Source organism: Kryptolebias marmoratus, linkage group LG7 (genome assembly GCF_001649575.2).
Source record: "Kryptolebias marmoratus isolate JLee-2015 linkage group LG7, ASM164957v2, whole genome shotgun sequence".
Classification (NCBI taxonomy): Eukaryota; Metazoa; Chordata; class Actinopteri; order Cyprinodontiformes; family Rivulidae; genus Kryptolebias; species Kryptolebias marmoratus.
The window spans coordinates 9,062,654-9,075,192 of NC_051436.1; the positions used below are offsets into that span (position 1 = coordinate 9,062,654).

At 43.5% G+C, this 12,539-nt stretch overlaps 1 protein-coding gene across 2 annotated transcripts in view; it reads left to right on the forward strand.

Moving 5' to 3' along the window:
• The first annotated feature begins 3,247 nt into the window (after positions 1–3,247).
• LOC108234870 (phospholipid-transporting ATPase ABCA1) overlaps positions 3,248–12,539 on the forward strand; it is a 215,816-nt gene continuing 206,524 nt past the window's right edge. Inside the window, exons 1-2 of one of the 2 annotated variants that reach the window (XM_037976591.1) lie at positions 3,248–4,055; positions 12,376–12,506. In XM_037976591.1, the coding sequence (XP_037832519.1) occupies positions 12,441–12,506 (66 nt within the window). In that variant the 5' untranslated portion in view covers positions 3,248–4,055; positions 12,376–12,440. Of the gene's footprint in view, positions 4,056–12,375; positions 12,507–12,539 lie in introns of those variants that run through there. The other variant, XM_017414453.3, reaches the window with a different exon arrangement.

Here is a 12,539-nt window from a genome sequence, read left to right on the forward strand (position 1 = left end):
CTGATATGATGAATTTGAGATTTTCATTTGTTGTCATTTGTAATCATCAAAATTAAACGAAATAAACATTTGAAATATATGAGTTTGTATGTAATGTATGAATATAATATACAAGTTTCACTTTTTAAATGGAATTACTGAAATCAAACTACTTTTTCATGATATTGTAATTTTATGACCAGCACCTGTAGATCTGAGGATTGGAGAACAGGGGATTCGTTCCAATAAATCTTTGTCGGACGGGGCGTGAAGCTGAACGCCCAAACCGCAGCTGAACCGGGACAACGAGCTGAAGAAGTCGGCCTGTAGCGCGTTTAAAAAAAAAAAAAAAAAGTTACCGGAGACCCAGAATCCAAGAATGTTTAGAGTCGGGACATGAATCTGAGGTGATGCTGGATGTGAACGCAAATAAAACCGGCGCAGGTCGTAAAGGTTGGTCATCTGTTGGGAAAATCATCGTCGTAAATTCTTCTTTCTGTGGGCGACACAACAGCGTCTCCTTTATTTGTCACCCCCCCGCTGGGGGGAATGTTTCAATATTGACGTAATCTCATTTTCAATCCTTCCGTCTCAAAAGCTTCCAAATTATTTGTAGTTTGTTGAAAAATTGGTGATTTATCTCTTGATAAACTGTTTTTTTTTTAAATTGGTCTAGAATAATGTTAATGGGAATTCCAGTGCTATATTTTAAAATGGGAACCGTTGAGCTTCATGATGATGCCAAACATTATACTAAGGGATTTCCCAGATCTACAGGAAGAAAAATGGTCAATTTCTGAGGAAATAAAAAGATTAAAGTTGTTTCTGAAGACATACCTGTTGGAGAACTTCAATTTAAAGGTAGATTAGGAGGATTAAATGTTATTTTAAGTTACCGGTATCGCTGAATTTTAAAAAGTGAAATATTTTCCGGTTTTTGCTCACTTTGCTGCCCGGGTCACATCTGTTCGATTAACACCCCTTTTTCCCGTCGCGTTCGGGGCTTTAACCAAATGGACCCTCTTTTAGTTTTCTCTTTGTTAAAGTTTTAGTTTCATCCGTGGAGCCCGGTGATTTGTTTTTCCGCCACCTCAGAGCGAGGAACGACTCGCTCGTCGTTCCACGCCCGGAGACGACTCGGGAGCTCTTCAGACGCGGGAGAACCACCCAGACGAATGTTCGCCTTTTTCAAGAATGTTCTTTTTCTCCCAAATACCTTTCCTCTCCTTTGCTTCCCTGCTTAATGCTCCTGCAGTTGTTGTTGTTTTTTTTTCTTTTTGGCTCGCATTAACCTTCAGGGAAAGCTCGTGTTTGCCTTCTCATTTGCCGAATAAGGTATGCAGGCCTCACGGCGGGAGGGAAAAGGTACGGCGGCTGCAAATGCGACCCTTGTTTTTCATTTTCATCCTGGCCTAATGCAGGGTTTACTGACCTGGGAACAGCGGGCGTCCTCTACGGCACCGGCACCTTCAAGCGGCGGCACTTCATTAGTCCAAGCAATTACTTTTGGGCAGCCAGTGTTTCACCTGGGTTTCATGAGCTCGGATGTGTGTAACTAATTGAGAGTGCGGACCTACAACTCAGAGAACAAGTCACATTGACCCCTGAGTGATTGCGAGGGGCCAGCAAACTTTTCTGGAGTTTGACAAAACCATTAAAGACGGGAGTTCGATCACTTTCATGACAGAACGGCCACATTTATCGGGCTGTTTTTGGACTTCTTCATCGATTCCTTGCATTGTGTTGGGATCTTACTGGAATTTTCAATCTAAAACGGCCATCATTCAGCCCAAGACTGTCGTCTTTTACGTTTTATTTTAGCATTTTTAGAGCATAAATATAAAATGCTGAATAGTCTTTGCAACAACTGCAACGTTTGTTTGACTTTCACACACTGTTCTAACACTGATTTTTTAAAAATGAACATTTTCTGCTGCTTAGCACCTCTGATCCAGATGTAAACAGTGTTTTTGATGGAAGAAATGCATATTAAATGGAAATTTTAAATCTTTTTTTGGCTGCATCAACAGAGAATTTGGGAATCAATGACTAAGCAGCCTTCTGCAGGCCTACATTGGCTCAGACTGCTATGGATGTTTGTAAAGTCCAAATATCATCTCCCGTCCTCACACAGATGGAGTTTTTGGTGACAAAAACTGATTTTAAAATGAAAACTTTTTAAAATGAACCTTCTGTTGTAGACTGGAAATACGGAGCTTTTCAGAAACCTGTGTATTTATGTAAATAATACTGACTTTTTTTTTGTCCTCTGTCTCGCTTCATCCTGATCCTGCCGCCATCAAACTTTGATCATCTGCTGAAATGGTTAATAATGGAGTGGAATCTGTGAACACTGTCAAAGGAAAAAAAAAAAAAACAAGTTGGAAGAATTTTTTGGCAAAGTTATCGCTGTTTCTCTGGATTTTGATATGTTGTCAGTGTGGTTGTTGCCACCTAGTGGCTCGGCATGGGTACTTCAGTCTTTTTGTCATATAAGTGAAGATGGGGCCTAAATGTAGATTTTACCCAAAGAAAAAACAAAACTTTTGGGAGAACCTTTAGCCAAGCTAAGAACCTTCTTTTTCTGTAGTTGGATGTGTCGTTAATATGGACATTCTTGTGGCGCAGCACGAGGATTTTAGCGCTTTTGTTCAAGCGTTTGGACAAGAAAAAAATAAACATTCATAAAAGTATATCTGGAGTAGTGTTAATGGAGCCAGTTTGTGCCTTTAAAACCACAACAACAGAGCTGTTTTTCTACTTTATGGCTCTGACTGTCAAAGAAAAATGAACTACAGCTGTTTTGGGAGAACTCAGATTGTTCCTTCTCTGCATTTGTTGTGTTATTTTGAACCTTTTCGCCACCTAGTGGCAGATTGTAGGGGTTTCATCAGCTTTGGTTTAAATTCCTGCTCGACATCTGGACAGACATTTAGTTTCTTTTTAGAGTTCAGAAATGGAGGAGTCAGTCGAAGGGATAAGACACAGTAGGCGGAGCGTGATCAGACCAGCGTGGCTGACCAATCAGAACAGACATGGATTTAAAATGGCAGTCGGCCTACACAGCTTATATATGACATAAAAGGTTTATTGCACCAGGAAAAACGTCACGTTACGAGCCATTTCTCAAGCCTTTAACAACTGTCAGACCCAAGCTATGCTTGCCGCTGCTCAAAGTAAATAGACTTAAATTAAAAACAGAAAATTCAAAGTGATGTATGCCCTAAAAAGGTTTTTGATAAAGAAAGTTTTCCACTTTAAAAATAACCAAAATATCCACTTACTCTTGTCTGCCCTGTCAGTAAACACGCTTCTCATCTGCATATTTATGTCCTCCCGGCGCACCTTTGGTATTATTCTTTATTACTCAGAATAATAAACTCTTAGCCCCCTTGTTACCACATTATATAGTTGCTATAAAACCGTACGGTCAATGCACTTAGCTGCTCAGCCCCATGTGACGCATTTCAGCCGAACATCAACGACGTCGTCAAGATTTGCAGCTTGTCGAAACGCATTTCCTGTGTTCTCATCTGTTTATTAGCAGGAAATAAATCCTTTCTTTTTTTTTTTTTTTTTCTGACTATCTGACTGAGGCGACTGAGGCGCCCCCCAGAGTTTACCTGTTTTTTTAAACACCGAGACCGAGCTCCAGAGAGGTCGCGGAGGTCGGAGCTCCTGTTGAACCCTCCCCCGCTTCACCAAGGTTTGACAACAAGAAGGTGGCAAATAATCTCCTCCACCTCCCTCCCATCGGGGCTGAGCGTTAGGGAGACGCAGCGTGTGTAAAGCACACCGCCCGGCTGGGTTTTTTTTTTTTGTTTGTTTCACTGTGGTTACTGTCACCAACACGGAGGCCCCCGGCGGAGGTCATTTGCATACTTTATGACTCTGGGTTAAAAGATGACTGGGAGACAGGGAGCGAGGAGAGACGGGAGATCTGTCCTCGAGCAGTGAGGCGCCGGCGGGTTAAAGCGTCTCCGGACCCTCCGAGCAGACAGGCAGGAAGGCCTCACACCCTCCCCCACCTCCCACCTGTCAGGTGCGCTGACGGGCGAAGACCACACAAATTGGAGGTGGGTTGCGTCTGACAGTTTGTTTGCTCTGACAGGACACGTGCGTTGCAGCCGGGGCCCCTCCTGTGATGCTCGCCTTGGAGTCGACGGTTGCCGTTGTTGTGTTTTCGTTGCCTTCTGTTTGCTCCTGAAGCAGAGTTCAGACTCCGGGAAGCTGTTCGCGCGTCTGTATGCATCTGGACCAGAGCGAAGCAAACAGACCGCGCTGAGAACCGCTCAACTTCTTCTTCTTTTTCCTTTTAAACCGTCTGTTTGCTTTCGTAATTATTTCCTTTAGAACAGGGAGAACCAACGGGAGGAACAAGAAGCAGCGGACTCGGATGAGCTCGAATGACTTTCTCATGTTTGCACAGCTGTACAGAGCCGTCGTTACCCAACCGGAGTCGAGAGTTCGCAACATTTTGCTTTTCCTCCTCCTACGTTATTGATTCACCTCGAGCTTTTACGGCGCTGACTGGAAGCTGCGCCGCCCGGCGCACCTTTGCACCGCGTGACGTACGCGAGGGGTAACCCGAACCCTGAACGACAGGCGTTAATGGTTAGCTAAGTGCTGACGTTTAGCCCCATCGTTTTCCCCTCTCGTCCTCCTGATTTGTTTTTAATAAACAAGCGATTAGTGGCGCCGAGTGACTGACGGTCTAACCCCCCCACACGGCACTTTTTTTTTATTTTCAAAGAACTAAACACCTGTGAGGACCATCTAAAACTGGACGAACTTCTGTAAATGTACAGCGAATTTACAATACCAGCTAACCATGACTCGTGGAAAAAATGTTAATTACCTAACACGAGTCTGACGGTGTTATAACCTTGAGCAAACAAGGCCACAGTTTTACAGTTTATAAAGATACAATAAAGATGTTTTGAAACTGAAAAATGATTTAAATGCTAGTTTCATTAGCTTTGTGTTCATAGAGGAGACTTTTGTTCTTTAAAAGTCCATTTTTGGGATGCGAATTATTAAAAATACAGTTGTTACATTGGCAAGAGCGTCATCTTCATTGGAATGTATTTAGTGATTTTTTTTTTTTTTTTCCTATTTGTTCCCTGAAGGGAAAAAAAAAGAAAAATCTCCCACTTTGTGTAATTTGTTGTTTTCAAATCTAACACCAGTCTAACACTTGCCTGGCTCTGTAACACCAGGGTGCAGCAGCATAATTTTGCCACATTGTCCTCCCAAACATGGCATAATTCTCAACCCAAATAAGTAATTATGGCTCCGTGCCCTTCGATGGTCTATCGAGTAAATGAGTGCGCCGAGCGGGAGGGCTTCTTTTTTTTTTTCCCTCCCCATCGTCTCTAACACTGGTTTTAGTCTGCACACGCTCATTTGCTGAAGAGAACAATGCGGGGTTCTGAATGGTGATTTGGAACAATAAAACAATTTTGTCACTAGGATCATTGTGCTGCCAGAGAAAGGTAAAGTGTTTGGTGATTTCATAGCATTCGGTTTATTGTTCCACAAACACGCGCACCGCACTTGAAGCTGAGAGCAGAAATGATACCATCTAATGTTGTTTCCTGTGCAGACTAGGCATTGTCTAATTACTGGTTTAGAGGTATACAGCGGTGTCGAAACCACTAAATCTTTCTATTACGCTGTTGCTATGGTTCAAACGCCTTTTTATATGAGATTCCAGAGACAAAGTCCTTTTTTTTTCTTTACTTTTATTTTTGGCACCTATTTCCGAGCTGTAATTCAGTTATGCTCATTTAAAAAAAAAAGACGCTGTTGATAGGTTGTAGATTTTATCTGGCAGATAATTGTCACTCAAGGCCCGTCTACCAAAGAAGGAACATTTGTTTGTATTTTGAAGGTAACAGTGTTTTGAAACAAACAAGCTGCAAGAGTTAGCATGTTAGCAGCTGAAATATACAACTTCTTTGCAGAAGCTAATAATCCACCTGCTAACAAGCTACAGTACAAAAATTAGCATGTTAGCATCTGAAATATACAGCCTACTTCAGGCTTGTTACAGAAGCTAATAATCCACCTGCTAACAAGGTACAAGAGTTAGCATGTTAGCAGGTAAAACAGTTTACTGCAAGCTTGTCTCAGTGGTAAATAACTGACTTGCTAACAAGCTACAAGAGTTAGCATGTTAGCAGGTAAAACAGTTTACTGCAAGCTTGTCTCAGTGGTAAATAACTGACTTGCTAACAAGCTACAAGAGTTAGCATGTTAGCAGCTGAAATATACAGCCTCGTTACAGAACCTAATAATCCACCTGCTAACAAGCTACAGTACAAAAATTAGCATGTTAGCAGCTGAAATATACAGCCTACTTCAGGTTTGTTACAGAAGCTAATAACTAACTTGCTAAAAAGCTACAAGAGTTAGCATGTTAGCAGCTGAAATATACAGCCTTGTTACAGACGCTAATAATCCACTTGCTAACGAGCTACAAGTGTTAGCATGTTAGCACAAGCTACAAGTGTTAGCATGTTAGCAGGTAAAATATACAGTTTACTGCAGGCTCACAACAGAAGCTAATAAACCAGAAGCTAACAAGCTGTAGGAGTTTGTTAGCAGGTAGAATATAGTCTACTGCAGGTTTGCTACAGAGGCTAAGAACCCATTAATTATTTAACAAGCATCAGGTTTTCAGACTTCGAAGAAGTAAGCAATAGGCACAATTATTCTGGAGCTACAAATAAATACAACTAAAACAGCCTATTGACTCTGGTGTTTTAGCTGAAAGTAAATTTAAAATAAAAAAATTATTAATAGTTGTGATTACATTAAAATTTCAGCCTTGATTTCAATTATAATTTTAATTTAAATGTGTTACAAATCAAACTGCTGAACACAAATTAGCTTTAAATTTATCTTGCAGATGAAGCAGGCAGATGTATAGGATTCGCCTGCCTATTATACCTCCAAATAAACATTTTATTTTGCATTATTACACTTTTATGCCAACAAAACAATCCCGAGTGAGCATTATGGGAGATTTTTTAGGCAGAAAAAGTAACAGCGAACACATAATGTTTCGAAACGTCTGTTTCAAACCCATGGAACCGTGATGTTGTTGCTCAAGGTTAGCAGACTTTTTCAAATCCGCCTCTTTTAGACGTTTACAGTAACTGTGCACGGCTATGAACCTCATGTAAAAACAAGAATACTGCATCACAGAAGAGCTCCCTGCTTTTTTTTTTTTTCCTCTTTTTTTTTATTGCTGAGAGTTCAGTTTGTGGCTCCAAAGGAAAATTAAGTCGCATCTTGGGGTCAGTAAACCTTTGTTTTTTTTTTTGTTTTTTTTCTTGACAGCTTGGCAGAGCTGGTGCAGGCGGAGGCAGGAGACTCGCCTGAGGGAGAGCGCGGGGGGGCTTATAGCTTAAGGTGCAGTGCTGCAGTAAAGGCAGCGCGAGGATACAAAGGAGCTTCTCTCAGCCGCCACAGGCTGGTGATTATGTTGTAGAAGCTCCGAGGTTCGTGTGGCCCGCGGCGCTCGGAGAGCTGAAGGACGCGGCCGTTGATGGGTTACCAGAGGAAAGTCGGCGTTCTTTTTATGAGGAAAACAGAAAAGTGTGGGCTGCGGTGCAGCTACAGCTGGCAGGACTTCGTCTGCTGATGATGACCTGACACGAGAAAGGAAAGTAACGCGGATGGAAGTGGATGCGGCAAATTAATGCACACCCTCAGACGCCAACCCCGCACCAAGCCTGCCTTTACGGCTGGTGTTTAGCTGCTGTTGGAAAATGTTTCAGAACCCAACACTGTCACTAAAAACCACACTGAAGGCGAGGTTACCTGCAGTTAACAAGGATCGGAGTGAAGCAACAGCCTCGTGTCTTGGTAAATCATGACTGACCCGAGACAAAAATGGATATTATTTGTTGCAGATGCACGCACAAGCTGCAAACCTTTATATAGTAATAAATAATTCCTTTAGGAAGTGGTATGTTTCAGACTAGTGCCACAGTTTGATCCGCTGGAAATGGAAAAGAACTTGGGTTACGAGGGACGGGCTTTAATGAGCTGTAAATAATCAAATTTTTCTTCGATTGTTTGATTACGATTTGCGGTGAAAGCATAGTTCGCTCAGTCCCAAGTCCTGCAGCTGAAGAAGTCTCCGATGAAGCAGAGGTTTCCGGCCTGCTGCTGGCTCTGCTGGCCGGGGATCTTTTAGAATCTGTCGTTTTCACCAGCCCCGATAAAGGAACGTCAATTCGATCGGCCGAGCTCACCCTCGACCGCAGCTTCCACTTCATAATCCTTTCAAAATAAACCGTGATCGCTGTTTCTGATGGGGGCAAAAGCGGCATTAGGAAACAACTTGGTGTGCCACCCCCCCAGGTGCAGGTGGAAAATCAAAACAAAGAAAAAACATTCATGACATTTACATTAATTCTTCAAATTTGCCAATTTTCACTAGACTTTGAATATTTGATAACCACCGCCAATCCCTACTGGTGACATAATGCTGCCGATTAACCTGATTGGCTAATCAGAAACCAGGGGACCGCAGGTCAACCGAATCCCTGGTTTTCAAACAGAGCTCCTCCACCACGGAGGTGTTTGGAGTTCGTCCAGGCGAGGCACACGTAGCAGATGTTTTGTTTTGGACGTAAATACCTCGTTTGACTGACCTTGTTCAGCGTGCAGCGCTCCTGTTGCAGCGAGGATGAAAAGGGCTTAAGATAGAGACAGAGCCAAACAAAGAGGGGGGGGGGTGAAAAAAAAAAAAAGAGAGAGAGAGACGAATTGAACAAAGCAGCACAGGGACCATTATACCCTTCAGAGGGCCATGGCGACCCATCTTGTAAGTGATGTTTGCTGTCATTCTCTGCTGTCCTCCGCTCTCATGCTGTATGACAAATATGTGTTTTCTCTTTCGATTATCCTAGAGGCTGAAATAGTGCACTTCACCGTCCTCAGTCCCCAAATGCCAGGCATGCATCACCACTTATGTTCTCCCAGTAGTTGGCTTTTCTTCTACTTTTTTTTTTCTTTTTAATGGCACTGCAATCTGTACTCCTCTTCCTTTTGTTTTCGCTGAGCTTTCTTTGGAGCTAATGATACAGTGAAAAGCTGATGCTTAAGTCTTGCGAGTCAAACAGAGGGGCCAGAGGAACAAATCTCTGAGCTTTGAGTTGCACGGTGACTCTGGGAAGTATTCAGACCCCTAAACTTTTCCACAGTTTGTCACATAAACTTTATTTTCCTGGGATTGGTGGCACATAATTATGAAGTAGAAGTAAAATGATAATTTTTGACAAATAAAAATCTACATTTGTATGTAGCCATACTTTGTAAGCCCACCTTTTGGGTTTTTTGTTGGCCCATTCTTCTTTGCAAAATAGCTCCAGCTCAGTCAGATTGGATTGGGGGCGTTGAAAACAGCCTTTTTCAATCCTTGCCACAGATTATCAGTTTGGATTTGGGTCTGAACCTTGACTGGGATGTTCAAACACGCAAGTCTGCTTTGATCTGAGCCATTCCGTTGTAGCACAGGTTGTAGGTTTCGGGTTGTTGTCCTGCTGGAAGGTGAACCTCCACCCCAGTCTCAAGTTTGTGACCTCTAACAAGTTTTTACCCCATGATCCTCGCTGTTTTCAGCTCCATCTAGTTTACAATCAGCTCAGACTAACTTCGTTGTCCCTGCTGAGCAAAAGCATCTCCACAGCATGATGCTGCCACCACCATGTTTCATAATGAAGATGTGTTCAAGTTCATATGCAGGGTTAGTTTTCAGCCACATGTCTGCTGTGTCCCCTTGTACCAAACAGCAAACAGGACTTCTTGAGGTTTTCCTTCAATGGTGGCTTTCTTCTTCTCTAAAGGTCAGATTTGTGGAGTGAATGACAAACAGTTGTCCTGTTGACACCTGAGCTGTGGATCTCCAGTCCCTCCAGTGTTACCATGGGCCTCTTGGTTGCTCCTCGAATCAAAGCTCTCCTTGTTTAAGTGGACAGCAATGCCCTGGAAGGCTTGCGGTTGGCGTACTCTTTCCATTTTCAGACGAAAAACCGAACAGCCAGAAACGGGACGGAATGAGTCTCTGCCTCAGGTGGAGGAAGTCAAGGATCTGGACGTCTTGTTCACGAGCGATGGGAGGATGGAGCGGGAGATGGATCAGCGACTTGGGGCCTCCTCTGCAGTAATGAGGGCGTTGTTTCGGTGGGTCGTGGTTAAAGAGTTAAGTCAAAGGGCAAAACTCTGGGTTTACTGGTCCACCTGTGGTCCAACCCTCACCCATGGTCATGAGGTTTGGATCGTGGCAGAAAAGAACAAGATCCTGGATAGAAGCGGCTGAAATGAGCTTCCTTCGTAGGGCCACTGGGCTCAGCCTCAGAGATCAGGTGAGGAGCTCGGAGTAGAGCCGCTGCTCCTCTTCATAGAAAGGAGTAAACTGAGGTGGTTCTGGCATCTAATCAGGATGCCTCCTGGACGCCTCCCTTTGGAGGTTTTTCACTGGGAAGAGACCTCAGGGAAGACCCAGAACTCCCTGCAGGGATTCTGGATTCTCTCTACTCCTTGGGATCCCCCCAGGAGGAGCTGGAGAGAGTATCTGGGGAGAGGGAGGCCTCCATGACCCGACCACAGATAAGAGGTAGAAGATGGGTGGGTGGTCCTTGGTCTTCATGATGCAGTTTGATCCCTTCACAGAGCAGATTAAATCACACTCAGGTAGACATCATTTATTAATTAGGTGACTTCTGAAGGAAATTGTTTACACTGGATTTTAGTTCAGGGTTAAGAGTAAAAAGGGCAGAATACCACTTAATATCACATTTTTCAAAATCTTATTTGTAAAACAACAAAAAAACAAGCAGCACTGTAGATTAAAATGTTGATCAGAATCCGCCATTTTCAAATTTTTGTTGTTGTTCTCCACAGGTTTGTTTGCTGCGTTTTGCAGTGCCGGAATGACAAAGCGAAGCAGAACAATACCCTTACTTGTTATCTGATTTTTAAATGTACAAAATCAAGAAAAGGAGAAATAAAAAAATTTAAAAAAAAAACTCCTTGAGCTGGGCTTTTCCCTCAACTGTCACCCACGCACACATCATAAGTCGGAGACAAATCTCCTTCTGCGGATATCAGTGCGGCTGACACACGCACACACATTTTTGACACATGGCTCGAGAATCTTCTCGGAGACGTTGTTTACCCTTCATGCTTGACGTGATTTTTCAGAGCGGAGGTGGTGCCGAGCCGTTTCCTTTCCTTTCCTTTCCGAAGGCCTGAAAGCTGCGGAAGGCGAGCTGAAGCGTGCGCGCGCTCAATTATACGGGAGTTTGATGGAGTCGAGTGTTCATGCATGTACGGAGGCTGGGTTTAATGACCCGGGCCGTTCCTGCCTTGTACAACTCCATAACTAACTCCGGTAAGAAAAAAAGGACGGAGAGAAAGCAAAGCGAAAAGACTCGAGGAGGTGATAAACACTACAAGGAAAAAGTACTCCGAAGGAGGGGAAGGGAGCTCCGGCGGAAACGGGGCGAGATCGAGATCGTCTTGACGCGAAGAAACGACACAAACGGAGCCGCTTTGGTCAAAACCGTCAAAGTAACGCTACAAGCAGTCTCGTGATAGTTGGAGATCTCATGCTCGGAGTGTGCGGCTACGACCACACCAGACGTTAGCTCAGAATCCGATTTAGTCATGTTTGTGTCGGCTAAGGTTCATCAGTTGTGGTGGCCATCTTAAGTTGAGGTGACTCCAATCGTCGATCAGTTGTAGACGTTCGTTCATGTTCGCTTTGAATGAAATCGGTTCGTAGTAGTTCATGAGACATTTTGAGGCCGTGTTGACTCTAGCAGTGGAGGGAACGTGTTGACCTCTGAGTATGTTGTCGGGGCCACTCCTAGCTACCATCACACCAAATTCTAGCTCGCTATTAATAAAATCGACTGAATTGTAGCCATTTTTTTTTTTTTTTTTTTTTGCGTCCGCTATGGTTGTTTTTCTGTGGCAACCATCTTGAATGAGGTTGAGTCCAAAAATTAATTGGTGTTAAATGTTAAATCTGTCCGCCTGTTCCAAACAGAAACACTCACAAGTAGCGGCTTCGCTACGGTGCGTTTACTGACCAAAAAAAAAAAACCCAAAACAAATAGACATCTTAGTTTTTTTGTACTGGATCGTCTGGTTGAGATAGACGGTTGCAAAAACTGGTTGCTGAGAGTGAATTCAGTAAGCGAGCAGGTAAAGCTCGTAGTTGATGTTGCATTTATTGAACTACAGCCGCGGCGTATTTTCCAACCCGGACCCCCCCCCCAAGGCCAGTGGAAGTGAATGATTAGTGGCATTCCCCCAAGATGCATTGCCTCCTCTGTATTAAAACCAAAAACTCTGCCTCTTTATTCCCTCCAGGGTTTATTAAGTGGGCCGGTCGCCATAGCGACGCTTTTGGCTGGATATTGCCAGGATAAGCCGTAATGGGTCTCCTGACGCAGTTCTCGCTGCTCCTGTGGAAGAACTTCACTCTCCGGAAGAGACAAAAGGTACACACTCATGCTTTTTTTTTTTTTTTTTTT